The 21001-nt window shown below is 48.4% G+C and overlaps 1 protein-coding gene across 1 annotated transcript in view; it reads left to right on the top strand.

Moving 5' to 3' along the window:
• The window catches only part of LOC117192671 (serine proteinase stubble-like), a 39180-nt gene extending 22393 nt beyond the window's left edge, over positions 1-16787 (top strand). The window contains exons 3-5 of the mRNA XM_033397391.1: positions 15562-15753; positions 15810-16177; positions 16236-16787. Of these exons, the coding sequence (XP_033253282.1) occupies positions 15562-15753; positions 15810-16177; positions 16236-16424 (749 nt within the window). The 3' untranslated portion in view covers positions 16425-16787. The remainder of the gene's footprint in view (positions 1-15561; positions 15754-15809; positions 16178-16235) is intronic.
• The last annotated feature ends 4214 nt before the right edge of the window (positions 16788-21001 follow it).

The following is a 21001-nucleotide window of genomic DNA, read 5'->3' on the forward strand; positions in this document are numbered from 1 at the left end:
CGGCTACGCACCTTGCATGAGCGAAGGCAACAATCTGGCGAATCTGTGGAAGAGTATTTTAGAGCGATGCGCAGACTGGCAGCTAGACTCACCACACCTTTGGTTGAGTCCGAAATGGTGCGAGTCTTGAAGAAGGGGCTCGATGATGAGATCGCCCGCTACGTTTACGCGATCCGAGTCCGGAACGTGGAGCAGCTGAGGGAAGAGTGCCTGGAAGTGGAGTACCACTTTCGCGGACGCGAGCAGAAGTCGACGTTCCGTCCTGTGCCGAAATTCCAATCAGCCGGGAAGCGAGTGGAGGAGCTAGAGCCGGAAACGGAGTTTCTGGATGAAGACGAAGCAAGGATGGTGGAAGAAACTCACCTGGCGAACAAACCCAGGCTGTGTTGCTGGAATTGCGGCCAGTTCGACCACGGATTCCGAGACTGCGTGGCGAAGGAACGCAAAATATTCTGTTACCGCTGCGGGAAACCAGAAATGTTTACTCCAACGTGTCCCAATTGCTCGGGAAACGCACGAGCGGGCATGATGAAAGCGGGAGATCAGCGCTCGGGACAGAAGCCCGCGAAGAAATGAACGATGGTCCACTAATTAATATAGAATTTAAGAATAATAGCCCGAATAAATTAAATAAAAATAGTTTGAAGTTTGTACCGGCCGAAGAAAGGATGAGGAGATACATACAAATTCGAAACCAAATCTTTGATGACAGGCAGCTGGAGGGGATGCGCGGTGTCAGTCGTAGACTCCAAAAGGCCCGTTCCAGATTTAAGGAAAGGCGACAGACTCGCAAAGAGGTGGCCGAGGCAGTCAGACGAGGAGCAGGACGCGATCCCAGAGTGTTTGCCGAAGTGCAGATAAGAGGACATCGGATTGCTGGACTCCTAGATACTGGGGCATCCGTTAGTGTCTTAGGAAAGGGCAGCCGTGAACTCCTTGCCGACCTTGAGGTGGAAATGGACAATTATGTCTCGATCATCAAGACAGCCTCTGGAGAAGACAGGTCCATAATCGGCAAAACCAAACTCTGCGTAAGATATAACGGAATGAACAAAGAGATCTTGTTTTACGTATGCCCGTACCTAGAGCAAGCCATGTACTTGGGCATAGATTTCTGGAGATCCTTCGCGCTGGCTCCCACAGTCCTCGGAGAAGAGTCCAGTAGATCCAGCGAGGTCCAAGTAGGCGAGATCCAAATGTCACAAATCAGCCAGTACGCCGAACATCGCCCGGAGGACGTGGAAGTGGAAGCTTGGGCCCTGGAAGACACGGAAACCGAAGAGCTGGAGAAGGTAAAGAAGGAGTTTCTGACCTATGAGGATGCAGGATTGGGAACAACGACGGTAGAGCAGCATCGGATCCAGTTGATCGAGGGCGCAGAACCATTTAAAGATCGGCATTACCCTCAATCCCCAGCGATGCAGGAGGTGATCTGGACCGAGGTGGATAAAATGCTGGAGCTAGGAGTGATCGAAGTTAGCGATAGTCCATGGAGCAATCGGACGACGGTGGTGCGAAAGCCAAACAAAAATAGATTCTGTTTGGACGCGCGGAAACTGAACCAACTCACCGTAAAAGATGCTTACCCTCTTCCTAGTATCGAGGGTATACTATCCAGGATTGACCAGACATACTACATTTCTAGCGTCGACCTCAAATTCGCATTCTGGCAGATTAAACTGGACCCAGAAAGCCGGAAGTGCACCGCATTTACCGTCGCAGGCCGTCCGCTGTATCAATTCGTGATGATGCCCTTCGGTCTGTGTAACGCTGCCCAGAGGTTATGCAGAGTGATGGATAAGGTAATTCCAACTCAGCTCCGATCAAACGTTTTCGTTTATTTGGACGATCTTTTGGTGATAGCCCCGGACTTCCAGACGCATCTGCGGTATCTGCGATTGGTGGCCCAGTGCCTGAAAAGAGCGAATTTGACGATAGGCTTAAAAAAATCCAAATTCTGTTTTAAGTCGCTAAAATACCTAGGGTTTATCATCGGAGGTGGCACGCTGCAAATGGATCCCGATAGGGTTGTGGCTATACAAAAGATCCCGAACCCAAGTTCAGTGAAGGAGCTACGGAGCTTCATAGGAACCGCAGGATGGTATAGGCGCTTCATCAAGGACTTCGCAACCGTCGCTGTACCGTTAACAGATGCTCTGAAGAAGCATGCGCGCGGGAAGTTTTCCTTGCCAACGGAAGCGAGGGCGGCCATAGAATCCCTGAAAAAGGCCCTCACCACGGCTCCTGTATTAGTCCATGCCGACTTCAAACGCCATTTTTACATCCAGTGCGACGCCTCAAATTTTGGAGTGGGAGCAGTGCTTTTCCAGCTGGATGACGACAAAGCAGAGCGTCCAGTGGCATTCTTTTCTTCCAAGCTGAACAAACACCAAATAAATTATTCTGTAACGGAGAAAGAATGTTTAGCTGCGGTATTGGCGATAGAGAGATTCAGGCCATATGTGGAATTGATGCCGTTCACGGTAATTACTGATCACGCCAGCCTCAAGTGGCTAATGTCACTCAAGGACCTGAATGGGCGTCTAGCGAGATGGTCATTGCGGCTGCAGAGGTTCGACTTTGAGATCGAACACCGCAAGGGAGTCGAAAATATAGTGGCGGATACACTATCACGCTGCATCGAGGAGGTGGTTCTAGACCCAACGGAAATCCTCGGATGCCAGACGACGGAATTCAAGTCAACGGAATACCAGGAGCTGAAAGAAGAAATCTGCAGGAACAAAGAAGTATTGCCTGACCTGCGAATAGACGGGGACCTAGTATTCAAGCGAATGGCCTTCGCGCAAATCGACGACCAAGTGGAAGGTTCCATGTGGAAATTATGGATTCCCGCGGCATTGACGAAAACCCTCATCGCAAAGGCCCACGAAGACCACACAGCTGGACACGGTGGAATGAAGAAGACCTTGCATAGATTAAAAAGGCACTACTACTGGCCGGCGATGACGGCACAAGTGCGGGAATACGTCCGAAGCTGCACCGAATGCAAGGAATCCAAAGCACCCAATTACCGGAGCCAAGTCGGGATCGGTCAGGAAGTAACCACGGAGAGGCCATTCCAAAAGCTCTACATAGACTTCCTTGGAAAGTATCCCAGGTCGAAAAGGGGACAGGCTTGGATTTTCGTCGTCGTAGACCACTTTTCGAAATTCACCTTCTTGAAGGCGATGAGAGAGGCGACCGCGGCGAACGTCATTCAATTCCTGGTGCAAGAGGTCTTTTACAAATTCGGGGTGCCAGAGGTGATCCACTCCGACAACGGAAAGCAGTTCCTGTCGAAGACTTTCATGGACATGGTCAGCGGCTTCGGGATCCGACACATGCGCACAGCAGTATACTCGCCGCAAAGCAATGCAGCCGAGAGAGTAAATCGGACGATACTCGCTGCAATAAGGACGTATCTGGAGAAGGATCACAGGGACTGGGACATCTACCTACCGGAGATCGAAGTGTCAATCCGTGACTCCGTGCACGAAGCCACAGGCGTCACGCCGTTCTTCGCTGTATTTGGACAGCAGATGTTCCTGAATGGGAACTGCTATAAGCTGGCGAGGAAGCTGCAGTCTTTGACGGAACACGAAGTGCACGCATTAGATCCCGCGGATAAGCGACACCTCATTCGCGAGCAAATTAAACGCAGCCTACACCAAGCGTATGAGCGGAGCAGCCAGCGTTATAACAAACGGGCCCGAGTCTTTTTCGCCAGACCTGGCCAAGAAGTCTACAGGCGCAACTTCACCCTCAGCGACTTTGGCAAAAGCTACAACGCCAAGTTCGCCCGGAAATTTCTAAAATGCAGAGTCGTACGTCCAGTAGGGAATAACGCCTACGAGCTGGAGGATCTGTCGGGGAGGCCGGTGGGGATTTTTCACGCCAAAGACCTAAAATTGTAGCGAAAATTGCAGACTGGGGACTTCAGAGTTAAAAACACTCACTTAAGGATTATCAGATACGTGGGTGTAAGCCTACGTCGGGCGCTGCAAGATCCTCCTAGGCACTGTAATGTCCGAGAATGCCAGCATTTTTGGTGAAGCTCTTCGATGTTTGCGAATAATTCTCCGCGGCCATGGTCGCTCGAATTTTCGCTAGGTGTTGCATGCGAAGATATCGATAGGCGAGACCCTAGAAGAGCTGAGAGGAAGGTATTTTTTTGAACAGGGTGGCAGGGCCAAAATTTTAGGGGAAAGGTTAGCGAAGAGTGGCCACCTGGTCCTGGAGAGTTAGAGTTCCGCGCGCTCTCCGGAGCCGTTGTGAGAGGCTTTCCGATCTCATCCCATAACGGAGTCCCGAAGCCAACTCACCCACACCCAAAAGAAAAGAGAGCCGACAGCAGCCCGAATCAGGCCATGCCCCTGAACCTAGTTCAAGGGCGATAGAACAAAGAGCGATGGGGATCGGCAGCCGGGAGCATTAAACAGAACAGCCAAGAGGGGGTTCAGAAAAAAAAGTTCCCGCAACGAAGGAGCATGCGCGCCGGACCTAGTGACTTAGCGATTTTTTTTGTTCTGAAAGAAAAAGGGATCCAGATCAGGGAAAGACCAGGAACCAGGACCAGGAAGCATAAGAGGAATAGGTCACAGCTCCGCCACCCTGGCCTGTTGTTCCTGCTGGTCTCGAAGGATCAGACCTGGCCACGTAGTGCGGGCCCCTCGCCCACTTAGGGAGAAGAAAAAAAAGCACATCAACTTATTTACTCCCATTAATTATTTTTGTTAGACGTCTCTAGTTATAAGTATATGTAATTTAAGTCCGTCCATATTTATTATATATATGTAACCTATTTATTTATATTTATTATATTATTTATTCCTATTAATCTAATTATTTATTAACCGCCAGTAGTACTAAGATGAGGGGGGGATGAATAGGCAGGCCTAGTTTAGAAATGATATCGTGTGAAAATAGGAAATGAAGTGAAGATTATAACGAAGAAATGAATTGTTAAGCGTTTCGTATGGGGGGAAGAGGAGCCACAGCAACGAGAGGGTAAGGCTTTTGCCAATGGCAGGGAGATCCGGAACGTGTGATTCAGATCTCAGGTAGGGTGGGTGCGTCGGGGGGTAAAACATCGACACCTCGACCTGGTCCAAGTCTGTGTTGAGGGAAGACTGTAATGTTGTTTGTCGAGTAGAGTCCGTTTTTTTCAGTTTTTTTTTGTCGGTTATTTTTGTTGTTTCATTTTGTTCGAGATGTCCAATCAGTTGGTTGTTGTGCGACCTGAGGGTTCGGGAAGTATCCAGCCCTGGGATGACTGGCTAGCCGGCCTTGCCCCAAAGAAAAACAAAGGTTCGTAACAATAATGGCGCCCAATCTGAGACAGGGAAGTGGACTCGCAGTCCTGGCTCGACCATCAAAGAGGGAGAGTACGGATGCGAATCATACGGACGTCGAAGAAATTATAAATATCCAGCAGAGAAGATAGATCTCGAGTGGTATTCTGCAATCTGGGGTCCATCGGTGTTCCGGTGGCCTGTGAGGGACTCGACGAGTTGGCTCACAGAAGCACGGCGCGGAGGGACCTGAGGATGCAAGAAAAAAATCCACAAAGTAAATAGTTTTTTTTTGATGTTTGATGTTTCGGCACTTATCTGACAACGGGAAGCAGGCAATCTCAAGAGGGGATTTGGTTTGGCACTGGCAGAGGAGAATCCAAAAGCCAGTTAGCAACCGGCCCGGTGCCTGGTGTGCAAAAGGAGAACCTGAAGAAAAAGAAATACCCGAAGTTAGGAATGGTCAGAAAGATTTCTGTTTTTCGCTTCCCCTGCTTACCGCTGGATGGAGTCGGGAGAGTAGATTCTCAAGGAGATTTTTTGTTCTGAGTGGCCCGTGGGGACAGATGTCGGCCACGCGTTGCACTCGGAGCAGCTACAACATCCCGCAACGAACATTCAGTAGGGAAGTAGGCGGAAACAGCGACTGTAGGGAAGTGAGCGCCCTTGACTCTTAATCTTTCAAGGAAGATAAGATCAGTCAACAGCGCTCGCCAAATTTTAGACGTTGGACAGGAAAAGACGTAGAACACCATGTGCAGAGTTGGCCCTAGTAGTAGTTGTGGTTCCTTTCCCCCTTATTAGTGTTTTTGCCGTATTAAACGTTTTTGTGCTGAAGATCAGTGAGTTGGCGTTATAGGTAGTGTTTATGCGATTGTTCTGAAAGAAGAGTAGATAATTAATTGTATTGAATAGAAAGATAAGTAGGATAGTTCGAGGTAGGGAAATACAGGGCTAGGTTGATGAGCGCGTACAACTTGCGGTCTAAGCAGAAAATGACTCGCAGGACTCCTCCACCAGGTAACCTCCAAGGACAGATGCAAGGCGGGGACACACAGGGCGCTGAGGGGCGTGAAGACGACAGCTGGAATTTGCCAGGCCAATCGAACGCACTGCCCTCCGAGATTCTCTCAGGAGTAAATGTCGCCATAGCGCAAGCACAGGAGACGTGGAGAGGCAGCATGGCAGATACTCTGAGTAGGACGTTGCAGGAGGAGATCCGTCGCGGCTTTATGGAGCTGATGGGGGCCATAACAGAGGTGATGGCGCCTATTCGCCAGAACGTGGAATTGATCCAAGATCTGAGATTGGAAAGAGACCAGGGTGAAAACAACGATAATAATAATGGCGATCAGCAGCCTCTAGCTCACCTCAGGCAGAAGCCGAACACAGGGACCATGCCCAAAAGACCCAAGGACGATGACGCATGGAATTCACAGTCGCCTCCAAGGAAGCCGGCGAGGTTGAGCCAGAACTGGCGCCGAGGAATAGCCGATGCGGACCTGGATCCAGGTGCTGGAAGGCAGAGACGGGAGACATCAGGAGACGGCGGAGGTCCAACAGATCTGCCACCATATGAAAGGAGAGATGATTGGAGAGGAGCGAGATGGGGGCGCGTCGACAAATGGGAAATCCACTTCGACGGAGATGGAGATCCAAATAAGATGACGGTGCAGGACTTCGTGTTCAGGGTCGAGTTCCTCCGTAGGCAGAACCGACGGTCGTGGGACGAGGTCCTTGACAACTTTCACCATCTCGTCAAAGGACAAGCGGCGGAGTGGTATTGGCAATTTGTCCGAGAACGGCCTCCGGAAGGATGGGAGGATTTGAAGGACGAGTTGGTGTCCCGGTTCCGAGCAGTGGGTGGCGAGTTTGAGCGGCTACGCACCTTGCATGAGCGAAGGCAACAATCTGGCGAATCTGTGGAAGAGTATTTTAGAGCGATGCGCAGACTGGCAGCTAGACTCACCACACCTTTGGTTGAGTCCGAAATGGTGCGAGTCTTGAAGAAGGGGCTCGATGATGAGATCGCCCGCTACGTTTACGCGATCCGAGTCCGGAACGTGGAGCAGCTGAGGGAAGAGTGCCTGGAAGTGGAGTACCACTTTCGCGGACGCGAGCAGAAGTCGACGTTCCGTCCTGTGCCGAAATTCCAATCAGCCGGGAAGCGAGTGGAGGAGCTAGAGCCGGAAACGGAGTTTCTGGATGAAGACGAAGCAAGGATGGTGGAAGAAACTCACCTGGCGAACAAACCCAGGCTGTGTTGCTGGAATTGCGGCCAGTTCGACCACGGATTCCGAGACTGCGTGGCGAAGGAACGCAAAATATTCTGTTACCGCTGCGGGAAACCAGAAATGTTTACTCCAACGTGTCCCAATTGCTCGGGAAACGCACGAGCGGGCATGATGAAAGCGGGAGATCAGCGCTCGGGACAGAAGCCCGCGAAGAAATGAACGATGGTCCACTAATTAATATAGAATTTAAGAATAATAGCCCGAATAAATTAAATAAAAATAGTTTGAAGTTTGTACCGGCCGAAGAAAGGATGAGGAGATACATACAAATTCGAAACCAAATCTTTGATGACAGGCAGCTGGAGGGGATGCGCGGTGTCAGTCGTAGACTCCAAAAGGCCCGTTCCAGATTTAAGGAAAGGCGACAGACTCGCAAAGAGGTGGCCGAGGCAGTCAGACGAGGAGCAGGACGCGATCCCAGAGTGTTTGCCGAAGTGCAGATAAGAGGACATCGGATTGCTGGACTCCTAGATACTGGGGCATCCGTTAGTGTCTTAGGAAAGGGCAGCCGTGAACTCCTTGCCGACCTTGAGGTGGAAATGGACAATTATGTCTCGATCATCAAGACAGCCTCTGGAGAAGACAGGTCCATAATCGGCAAAACCAAACTCTGCGTAAGATATAACGGAATGAACAAAGAGATCTTGTTTTACGTATGCCCGTACCTAGAGCAAGCCATGTACTTGGGCATAGATTTCTGGAGATCCTTCGCGCTGGCTCCCACAGTCCTCGGAGAAGAGTCCAGTAGATCCAGCGAGGTCCAAGTAGGCGAGATCCAAATGTCACAAATCAGCCAGTACGCCGAACATCGCCCGGAGGACGTGGAAGTGGAAGCTTGGGCCCTGGAAGACACGGAAACCGAAGAGCTGGAGAAGGTAAAGAAGGAGTTTCTGACCTATGAGGATGCAGGATTGGGAACAACGACGGTAGAGCAGCATCGGATCCAGTTGATCGAGGGCGCAGAACCATTTAAAGATCGGCATTACCCTCAATCCCCAGCGATGCAGGAGGTGATCTGGACCGAGGTGGATAAAATGCTGGAGCTAGGAGTGATCGAAGTTAGCGATAGTCCATGGAGCAATCGGACGACGGTGGTGCGAAAGCCAAACAAAAATAGATTCTGTTTGGACGCGCGGAAACTGAACCAACTCACCGTAAAAGATGCTTACCCTCTTCCTAGTATCGAGGGTATACTATCCAGGATTGACCAGACATACTACATTTCTAGCGTCGACCTCAAATTCGCATTCTGGCAGATTAAACTGGACCCAGAAAGCCGGAAGTGCACCGCATTTACCGTCGCAGGCCGTCCGCTGTATCAATTCGTGATGATGCCCTTCGGTCTGTGTAACGCTGCCCAGAGGTTATGCAGAGTGATGGATAAGGTAATTCCAACTCAGCTCCGATCAAACGTTTTCGTTTATTTGGACGATCTTTTGGTGATAGCCCCGGACTTCCAGACGCATCTGCGGTATCTGCGATTGGTGGCCCAGTGCCTGAAAAGAGCGAATTTGACGATAGGCTTAAAAAAATCCAAATTCTGTTTTAAGTCGCTAAAATACCTAGGGTTTATCATCGGAGGTGGCACGCTGCAAATGGATCCCGATAGGGTTGTGGCTATACAAAAGATCCCGAACCCAAGTTCAGTGAAGGAGCTACGGAGCTTCATAGGAACCGCAGGATGGTATAGGCGCTTCATCAAGGACTTCGCAACCGTCGCTGTACCGTTAACAGATGCTCTGAAGAAGCATGCGCGCGGGAAGTTTTCCTTGCCAACGGAAGCGAGGGCGGCCATAGAATCCCTGAAAAAGGCCCTCACCACGGCTCCTGTATTAGTCCATGCCGACTTCAAACGCCATTTTTACATCCAGTGCGACGCCTCAAATTTTGGAGTGGGAGCAGTGCTTTTCCAGCTGGATGACGACAAAGCAGAGCGTCCAGTGGCATTCTTTTCTTCCAAGCTGAACAAACACCAAATAAATTATTCTGTAACGGAGAAAGAATGTTTAGCTGCGGTATTGGCGATAGAGAGATTCAGGCCATATGTGGAATTGATGCCGTTCACGGTAATTACTGATCACGCCAGCCTCAAGTGGCTAATGTCACTCAAGGACCTGAATGGGCGTCTAGCGAGATGGTCATTGCGGCTGCAGAGGTTCGACTTTGAGATCGAACACCGCAAGGGAGTCGAAAATATAGTGGCGGATACACTATCACGCTGCATCGAGGAGGTGGTTCTAGACCCAACGGAAATCCTCGGATTCCAGACGACGGAATTCAAGTCAACGGAATACCAGGAGCTGAAAGAAGAAATCTGCAGGAACAAAGAAGTATTGCCTGACCTGCGAATAGACGGGGACCTAGTATTCAAGCGAATGGCCTTCGCGCAAATCGACGACCAAGTGGAAGGTTCCATGTGGAAATTATGGATTCCCGCGGCATTGACGAAAACCCTCATCGCAAAGGCCCACGAAGACCACACAGCTGGACACGGTGGAATGAAGAAGACCTTGCATAGATTAAAAAGGCACTACTACTGGCCGGCGATGACGGCACAAGTGCGGTAATACGTCCGAAGCTGCACCGAATGCAAGGAATCCAAAGCACCCAATTACCGGAGCCAAGTCGGGATCGGTCAGGAAGTAACCACGGAGAGGCCATTCCAAAAGCTCTACATAGACTTCCTTGGAAAGTATCCCAGGTCGAAAAGGGGACAGGCTTGGATTTTCGTCGTCGTAGACCACTTTTCGAAATTCACCTTCTTGAAGGCGATGAGAGAGGCGACCGCGGCGAACGTCATTCAATTCCTGGTGCAAGAGGTCTTTTACAAATTCGGGGTGCCAGAGGTGATCCACTCCGACAACGGAAAGCAGTTCCTGTCGAAGACTTTCATGGACATGGTCAGCGGCTTCGGGATCCGACACATGCGCACAGCAGTATACTCGCCGCAAAGCAATGCAGCCGAGAGAGTAAATCGGACGATACTCGCTGCAATAAGGACGTATCTGGAGAAGGATCACAGGGACTGGGACATCTACCTACCGGAGATCGAAGTGTCAATCCGTGACTCCGTGCACGAAGCCACAGGCGTCACGCCGTTCTTCGCTGTATTTGGACAGCAGATGTTCCTGAATGGGAACTGCTATAAGCTGGCGAGGAAGCTGCAGTCTTTGACGGAACACGAAGTGCACGCATTAGATCCCGCGGATAAGCGACACCTCATTCGCGAGCAAATTAAACGCAGCCTACACCAAGCGTATGAGCGGAGCAGCCAGCGTTATAACAAACGGGCCCGAGTCTTTTTCGCCAGACCTGGCCAAGAAGTCTACAGGCGCAACTTCACCCTCAGCGACTTTGGCAAAAGCTACAACGCCAAGTTCGCCCGGAAATTTCTAAAATGCAGAGTCGTACGTCCAGTAGGGAATAACGCCTACGAGCTGGAGGATCTGTCGGGGAGGCCGGTGGGGATTTTTCACGCCAAAGACCTAAAATTGTAGCGAAAATTGCAGACTGGGGACTTCAGAGTTAAAAACACTCACTTAAGGATTATCAGATACGTGGGTGTAAGCCTACGTTGGGCGCTGCAAGATCCTCCTAGGCACTGTAATGTCCGAGAATGCCAGCATTTTTGGTGAAGCTCTTCGATGTTTGCGAATAATTCTCCGCGGCCATGGTCGCTCGAATTTTCGCTAGGTGTTGCATGCGAAGATATCGATAGGCGAGACCCTAGAAGCGCTGAGAGGAAGGTATTTTTTTGAACAGGGTGGCAGGGCCAAAATTTAAGGGGAAAGGTTAGCGAAGAGTGGCCACCTGGTCCTGGAGAGTTAGAGTTCCGCGCGCTCTCCGGAGCCGTTGTGAGAGGATTTCCGATCTCATCCCATAACGGAGTCCCGAAGCCAACTCACCCACACCCAAAAGAAAAGAGAGCCGACAGCAGCCCGAATCAGGCCATGCCCTTGAACCTAGTTCAAGGGCGATAGAACAAAGAGCGATGGGGATCGGCAGCCGGGAGCATTAAACAGAACAGCCAAGAGGGGGTTCAGAAAAAAAAGTTCCCGCAACGAAGGAGCATGCGCGCCGGACCTAGTGACTTAGCGATTTTTTTTGTTCTGAAAGAAAAAGTGAGTGGGATGAGGATGGAGTAGTGGCCATCACCCTGCAAAAAAATGAATAAAAGATAAATAAATGTAATTCCAGGGGATCCAGATCAGGGAAAGACCAGGAACCAGGACCAGGAAGCATAAGAGTGAGTCCGCTCCAAAGGGGGAGTAAAGAAACCCCAAATTTATTTTTTTGTTGGCCGTAGGGAATAGGTCACAGCTCCGCCACCCTGGCCTGTTGTTCCTGCTGGTCTCGAAGGATCAGACCTGGCCACGTAGTGCGGGACCCTCGCCCACTTAAGGAGAAGAAAAAAAAGCACATCAACTTATTTACTCCCATTAATTATTTTTGTTAGACGTCTCTAGTTATAAGTATATGTAATTTAAGTCCGTCCATATTTATTATATATATGTAACCTATTTATTTATATTTATTATATTATTTATTCCTATTAATCTAATTATTTATTAACCGCCAGTAGTACTAAGATGAGGGGGGGATGAATAGGCAGGCCTAGTTTAGAAATGATATCGTGTGAAAATAGGAAATGAAGTGAAGATTATAACGAAGAAATGAATTGTTAAGCGTTTCGTATGGGGGGAAGAGGAGCCACAGCAACGAGAGGGTAAGGCTTTTGCCAATGGCAGGGAGATCCGGAACGGGTGATTCAGATCTCAGGTAGGGTGGGTGCGTCGGGGGGTAAAACATCGACACCTCGACCTGGTCCAAGTCTGTGTTGAGGGAAGACTGTAATGTTGTTTGTCGAGTAGAGTCCGTTTTTTTCAGTTTTTTTTTGTCGGTTATTTTTGTTGTTTCATTTTGTTCGAGATGTCCAATCAGTTGGTTGTTGTGCGACCTGAGGGCTTGGGAAGTATCCAGCCCTGGGATGACTGGCTAGCCGGCCTTGCCCCAAAGAAAAACAAAGGTTCGTAACACATTTTAGATCTCTCAAAAATTGAAAAACGCCAAGAAGTGATGAAATTTTTTTGATGAATCTTAATCTGTCGGGTTCTTACTACGTGTTTTGAGTTTTTAACTGTCTCTAGTAGTTGTGATGTCTTCGTAATTGAAGGTTAAAGTGAGGCCTTCAACATGTGCCAACTTGTAATGAAAACTAATTTTTGAAAAGGTGTACAGAGTGAGTCCTACCTAGTCCCACCCTGAAACCTTTTGTGTCTCGTAGATTAATAAATTCTTTTTGAAATGTATATAGTAAGAAATGTCACTTTTCACCACAATTCTTAGAATTTGCATTAATAGAGCATAACCTCAAATTCGAAAATGCAGAGTTGTTTGCCGTATGGAATCCAGAGAAGGGTAAAATTATCAATTAATTGAAAACGGATCTTAAGGCGACATATCATATGAAATTAATAAAGCTTTTGAAGATACTAGCAAGAAAATTTGTTATCGCTTGGCAACATACCGGAACAAATGCAAGTAAAATTGAAAGATGTTTGAACGAAAATATGTGGATTGGCCACAAGCCTTTATTTCACTACTATTATCTTTATGCCCAGAGAATGCTAACTAAGTTCGTAAGGCTGTACAGGACCCAGTCGGAAAGCCGGCACATATCTCACCTAACGAGGCGTTAACCTTGCTTCTAGACAAGGATCTCAGCAATAATTTACGGAAACCTTTAAACGATTTTATTTTTATTTAAATCAAAATTTTCTTTAGGCGTGCAACGCCGTTTTCTTAAATAAAATATGCTTAATACTTTTTAATTTAAATATGCATTATTAAAAAAAGGGGCGGTGCCACACCCATCTTTTTTCTTAACTCCACTTCTTATTGATTATATATATCCAATACAAAAAACTAAATGAAAAAATCTTGTTCCGTTCGGGAGTTATTAATTTTGGCCAACAAAAGTGGTCGTTCGGACCATAGTGCACTGTTCCGCTGCCATTTTGTTGTGCTCTGTTTAATTTTCTAGAGTAGTAACTTCTTCTTTTTGGTGTTTTTTTTGGTGTTCATACTCTTTGAGAGGTTTCTATTATTTTGGGGTGATTTTTGTAACAAATGGTGCAGAATCGAGCCTAAACAGTCGGCACTTTAGCCTTTCCTTATCCATCTACTATTTCCTTTTTTAGGCAGATCACTTAAGAACTCACTCAGTCTCTCCAATTTAAAGAGAGTCCATCCAAAGGGCTGCTCATCGATGGTCCAAGGGTATTCAAAATTCATCTTCCATAGGCAGGCTTTCACTAATTTTCCAGCAACACAACATTACAACATGGTTATAAATAATTCTTCGTGGAACATTTTTGTTATGTTTTCCTCCCTTTTTGGGGACCACATCAATCTCTTTTTCCACCTTTTCCTTTTACCGCAATTCAAACCTAATTTTTTAGTGTTTTTTTCCCCTCCCTTGAAGCCCATAAAGAAGCGGGTTCTCATTGACTTTCTTTAACGTCTGGGCGGCTTTGTGGTTGGTCGTTGGCCAAGGGTAAAGTTTTCCCAAGACGCAAGGCGACAAAAATAAAGCCAAAAACAGAAAAACAAAATAAAAAGGTAAAAAGCCAAACCCGAAATAGGCAAAAGTCACTTGCGGAAATAAACGAAGGTGAACGTTTTCGCATTTAAAAGTGAAATTTTGTGTGTTTTCTTTCTTTGTTTCAATTTGGCTCAGGCATCCCCCAAAACGCCCCCCCCTCCCAGCAGCAGCAGCAGTTTTAGGAGTTCAGTTTTATTATTTGTTTGCTTTCAAATGTGGGAAAAATCACAGCGCAAAAGTTACGGCATAGTGGGGCAAAGTCCAAAACCAGCCCCAGCCCCAAGAAAGTGTTAATCAAGTCATGACGACGTTCTGTCTCTGGGCCGAAATGACTTTTGGATTTGTTTGAATTACGTGCGAAGCCACAGTCACTAAGTGTCCGACTTTGTCTTTGTGTCAGCTGTTGGTCAGAATCGCCTATTGGCCATCTACTTGTCGGTGACATTATCGGTGTCGGGGCTTTATGATGATGGGCCTGGCCTCGTCTGACAATTGGGGGAAAGTCTGACCCACACGACACTTGCACAACCCGAGAAAAAGACAGCCTCATCATCGTCCTGAATCATGATTTTCACACAGGTGACATAATACACTTGCATGACATTTACCCCGATCTGTCGCCGAACGCAAACAAGCCACAGCACCAGCAGCAGCAGCACCACCACCAACATCACCAGCACCACCACAGCAGCAGTGGCAACGGCCTGTCGGCGGCCTCATCCACATCATCCACCTCATCCTCATCCACCTCCGCATCAGCGGGCCGGCCATCCTACAGCGGCATCAGCAGCAACAACAACAACAATTACTACAGCACCAAGCGTCCCACGCTGTACGGCGGCTCCAATCCGTACAAGCCGGGACGTCCCTCGTCCACTCTGAATAACTGGGAGCACGAGACGGGGTCCGTCAGTGGCATCACCAACCATCTGGACAGTTTCTTCGATGCAGATGGCCCAGCGGCCTTGGATCCAGCGGGAGGACCGCAGCAGCCGCCGCCACCCCACGAGCTGCTGCCCAATGCCCAGGCCTTTGCGGTGGGCAATGTCCTGGACCTGAATGCGGGCGAGGCGGCCGACGAGTATCAGAGTGGTGGAGGATATCACGAGTCCAGTTATCGACCAGTGCCGGGCACCAATCCATCACGTACCTCTCTCTGTCTCTCTCTCTCTCTCACACACACACGTAGCACAATTGCAAACGATTTTCCTTTAAGTAGCACCACCACATCACAAAACACACCTACCACTCTACACTTTCGCACCACGCACTGTTGTAGATTCTGTTGTGTTCTATTTGAATCTTTCTCTCACTTTGAAGTACTTTCTTTTGGATCTCCATCAACTCGTCTCTTTTTCTCTCTCTCTCGCAGGCTGTGGAGAGGTGTACACCCGCTCCAATCGCATTGTGGGCGGCCACTCCACAGGATTCGGCTCGCATCCCTGGCAGGTGGCCTTGATCAAGAGTGGTTTCCTCACTCGGAAGCTGAGCTGCGGCGGTGCCCTGATCTCAAACCGTTGGGTGGTCACGGCCCCCTCACTGTGTGGCTACGTAAGTACAGTTTGCACCCTACACCTACATTTAATTGACGTCCAATCCCTCTCCTCTTCCGATATACAGCGATTCCGATACAGCGCCTGGGCGAGTGGGATGTGCGTGCGCAGGAGGAGCGCCTGAACCACGAGGAGTACGGCATTGAGCGTAAGGAGGTGCATCCCCACTATAATCCGGCGGACTTCAAGAACGACGTGGCTCTGATACGCCTGGACCACAACGTGGTCTACAAGCAGCACATCATACCCGTCTGCCTGCCGCCGTCGTCGACCAAGTTGACGGGCAAAATGGCCACCGTGGCGGGGTGGGGGCGGACGCGGCACGGCCAGAGTACGGTGCCCTCGGTGCTGCAGGAGGTGGATGTGGAGGTCATTTCCAACGATCGCTGCCAGCGATGGTTCCGCGCTGCGGGACGATGGGAGGCCATCCACGATGTGAGTATTGATTCCGCCATTCTAATAGGAACTATTCTAATTTTAGCCCCACTTGCAGGTGTTTCTCTGCGCCGGCTACAAGGAGGGTGGCCGGGACTCCTGCCTCACCATGGACGGCCGCAAGACGCTGATCGGCCTGGTCTCCTGGGGAATCGGTTGCGGCCGGGAGCACCTGCCGGGCGTCTACACGAATATCCAGCGCTTCGTGCCCTGGATCAACAAGGTGATGGCCAACGACAATGCGTAATGCGTGACGCGGCCCGCCCCTGGACCAGGGGAGCAAACTGAATTGGAAGACTGCACCTGTCCGCGGAGAAGTTGTGCGGTTGTGCGGTTGCGTGTGTCCGTCGCGTTGCGGGGATGGTGATGGTGATGGAGCGCCCCCAGCGTCCGCATCTCGGTAGCCAGGCCATGTGATTCCTCTACGACTCGGGGTTGCTAGTGTGTAAGACGAAGGTCGTCGCCATCGCGGGCCTTGTATTTATTTTAATCTAATTCCAGTTTCCAGGGACCCCCTATCCCAATCCGAACCCTGCCCCCTATTCACCCCTGCATTCATTTGTTGTTCGGCTTAAACTTTCCATATTTATTATACTGTTCGACGAACGATTCCTACGATAGACATTCACTTACAAAACCATCATATTTATAGTGTTAGTTATTTAAACAATTATAAAATAAAAACGAGGGGGAACGTTGTGAGTTGCTGCGGAGACCGCAACTCTACATTTATACCCAATACTAAGTCAGTACGGCTCTCCTCCGGCAGATGCCGCTAAGATTAAACGACACGACATAGAGTGCGTGCGAGAGAGACAGAAAATCAGTCTGAGCGTGACGGCGGGCTACAAAAATGATCCGATCTGATCAGCAATCTGATAGATATGGTCATTATCTATGATTCTGCGTTTTTATACCCGATACTCAAAATGAGTATTGGGCTATATTAGATTTGTGGTAAAAGTGGATGTGTGTAACGTCCAGAAGGAATCGTTTCCGACCCCATAAAGTATATATATGCTTGATCAGCCTCAATAGCCGAGTCGATTGAGCCCTGTCTGTCTGTCCGTCCGTCCGTCTGTCCGTCTGTCCGTCCCCTTCAGCGCCTAGTGCTCAAAGACTATAAGAGCTAGAGCAACGATGTTTTGGATCCAGACTTCTGTGATATGTCACTGCTACAAAAATATTTAATAACTTCGCCCCGCCCACTTCCGCCCCACAAAGGACGAAAATCTGTGGCATCCACAATTTTAAAGATATGAGAAAACCAAAAATTGTAGAATTGTAGAGAATGACCATATCTTTAAGACTGCGTAATCTGAATTGGATCGTATTATTATTATAGTTAGCATCAAGAAAACAATTTCATTTTTTCTCGCCCTGTCTCTCTCTAACACACACGTAGCATAGGCGGCTTTGCTTAGAGTAAAACATTAGCGCCTAGATCTCAGAGACTACAAAAGCTAGAGCAACCAAATTTGGTATCCACACTCCTAATATATCGGACCGAGACGAGTTTGTTTCAAAATTTCGCCACACCCCCTTCCGCCCCCGCAAAGGACGAAAATCTGGGGATATTCAAAAATCTCAGAGACTATTAAGGCTAGATTTGCAACAGATTTTCGTCCTTTGTGGGGGCGGAAGGGAGTGGGGCGAAATTCTGAGATATACGTTTTATAGTGAGATCTAACAGAAGTGCGGATACCAAATTTGGTTACTCTAGCCTTAATAGTCTCTGAGATTTGTGGATGCCCCAGATTTTCGTCCTTTGTGGTGGCGGAAGGGGGTGTGGCGAAATGGACACGTGTGGACACGAAACGGTCAAGGTCCGATATCACAGGAGTGTGGATACCAAATTTGGTTGCTCTAGCTCTTATGGGTTCTGAGATCCTTGAACTCATATTTTGCAATTGGCAAAACCGACCATGAAACCTGTGTGTTAGAGAGAGACAGAGCGAGAAAGAATGAAATTGTTTTCTTGATTCTGGCTATAATAATTATACGATCTGGTTCAGATTTTACACTCTAAAACATATAGTCATCCTTTACGATTCTGCGTTTTCAGTTTTCTCGTATCTTTGAATTTGTGGGTGCCACAGATTTTCGCTCTTTGTGGGGGCGGAAGTGGGCTGGGCAAAGTTTTGAAATATACTTGTAGCAGTGACGTATCACAGAAATCCGGATATAAAACGTCGTTGCTCTAGCTCTTATAGTCTTTAAGCACTAGGCGCTGAAGGGGACGGACAGACGGACGGACGGACAGACGGACAGACAGACAGACAGACAGAGCTCAACCGACTCGGCTATTGATGCTGATCAGGAATATATATATACTTTATGGGGTCGGAAACGATTCCATCTGGACGTTACACACATCCACTGTTACCACAAATCTAATATACCCCAATACTCATTTTGAGTATCGGGTATAAAAATAAAACAAACACAAATTTCTCCCAGCTCTTTTCCGATTTTGGTAAGCAGAAATGAAAGCAGAAGCAGCGGAAAGCGGGAAGCGAGACTTACTTCTTATTTGATTATACCAGATATGTACACATACCCGTATATATATGTAGATGATACACATGCCTTTTGATGGACTGCCCCGTTCCGCAGTAAATGGCATCATTCTTTTGTTCGCCATTTGAAGCTGCAAGTTACAAGCCCCAAGCCGCCATTTCACTTTTTTTTTAAGTAAAGAAATTTGCTGGCTTTTGCTTTTTACCGAGGGCACACACCACAGCTGGCAAAATGTATTTTTAATAACAAACAGCGGCGGCAACAATTGTAATTTCACTTTTATCGAGCCAACGAAACTGTCACTTGTATCGGGTCCGAGTGGAAATTACTTAATTGCCCATAAGGGCAGTGCGTGGCGGGGCAGGTGTGATGATTTCTTCTGACGAGAATCATGCTAATAATTTTCTGGCTCTGACCCAGATCCGGCCAAATCTCCATCGCCATCTTCCCAGGCATTCACGTGCCCCGTGCCAACACACCGGGCAACGCCAACACACAATTATACAGATACAGCTACAGATATTTCTGGTGCTGTGAACGTGACCCAAATACATAAATAGCTGGCCAGCATTTTTGAGGCATTCGAGGCGGCTGTGAAAAAAAGCAAAACAATCATCGAGGCGAGTGGCTGTAGAGGTGTGCCAGCAATTAGTTCGATAATCTGCCATGGGCTTATACACGAGTACATCCGTACATATGTTTTATGGCTTCCGTTCTCTCTATTCCCCAGAGTCTTTCCCTGAGATGCTGGTACAGATCTGATTAGTTAATGGCTATAGATACCTCTAAGACAAACGGAGCCGCAGCCGCTGATGCTGCCTTCCGGTGGGGGGTTCAATGACCGTATTACGCAACACACACTCGTAGAACAGCAGTAGCAGCCAACAATGAGAGTTACTCTCCCCGCTAAACGTTAGCCCGGCCTGAGCCCCGCTCTAAACGCAGCTAATTTCTCAATGCTGCAGAATCGTGACTCAAAGAAAGAACAAACCAAACAGAACAGAAACGATTCGAGAAGAAGGCTCGATCAATGAATAGTGGCATGTGCGAGTGTAGTATGTTGTCACCGCAAGATGCCTCTGGGTTGTTTCTGTATGGGTATGGGTATGGGATAGTTATATGTAGACACGCATTGTCTTCCGTTCCCGGAGCAGGTCCAGTTAACATTAGCCAACTCATCATCATCGCCGGTTGCTGCTCGTTTGCTCGGTTGTGCTTTCTTTGATTGCCACAGCTTATGTCATCGTTTCTGTAACTGAACTTTCTTTGCTCGATCGAACTCTGAATCAATTAGCCGTCTGTTGAACTCTGTTCCGAGCGATGGGCTGAGAACTAGTAATGCGCATGGGAATGGACTTGAAGATGGGCATGGGAATGGGAAAATGCATTTCCGAGCAGTTATATAAACGAAGCTTAAGACTAATCCATTGATTATACAATCTCTAAGTCGGTTACCGTTTGGAACGCTTTTTTTGTTTTCGCACTCACACACACTCGCTCACTTTTGCTTTCCATTTGGGCCATTTTGGGCATGACTAAACCCACACTCGTACACATCGTCATATTACACATACGCCCTGGGTGCCGAACATCAAACATTTTGCTCCATTCGTTTTCTGCTACCCTTAGAGCGGGGTATTGTGGGTTTGAGAATGAAGAATCTACAACCCAGTGGAGTGGAATAGCCATATTTCCATGGGATAGTCCAACCAACAGTCAAAAGTACTACAGCTGTCATGGGATCAGCGGATCGGCGAGGGTATCCAGAGCTTCGGCCTGCGAGCATTGCCTTTCTATCTGTTTTTTTTTTCGTTTTTGCATATGCAAGTCACTGGAGAGAGACTTTCACCTACTTGAGTCAGCGGCATATTGCTTCTTTGCACTTGCTCGACTGTGCCGCCTCGTCGTGGTGCCGTGCCCATAACTTGCTGTAGAAATGCCACAGCGATTAATTTGAATAATGCCGTTAAAACGTTTCACATTTCCGCATGACTCACACAATAACCAATTTATGTTTCATTTTGCAGATGGGTGCACAATACACGTCCACAGATACAGATACAGATAAAGACGCCTACACATACAGAGCCACAAGGAGAGCCACAGATCTAGCTCCCAAAAGTAGAGCAACGTCAACCAAACAGAAGATGCCACTGCCACTGCCACTGCCAGGCCTCGTTCTCAGCCTCCTCCTCGTGTCACTGGTCAGCCTGAGTCTGGTGCTGCCGACAACGAACGCCAGTCCCGTCTTTGTGGATAATCCCAGCTTAGCTCAGTGTAAGTATCCCCCCATCCAGCCCTTGG

The sequence above is a fragment of the Drosophila miranda genome (assembly GCF_003369915.1).
Source record: "Drosophila miranda strain MSH22 chromosome Y unlocalized genomic scaffold, D.miranda_PacBio2.1 Contig_Y2_pilon, whole genome shotgun sequence".
Classification (NCBI taxonomy): Eukaryota; Metazoa; Arthropoda; class Insecta; order Diptera; family Drosophilidae; genus Drosophila; species Drosophila miranda.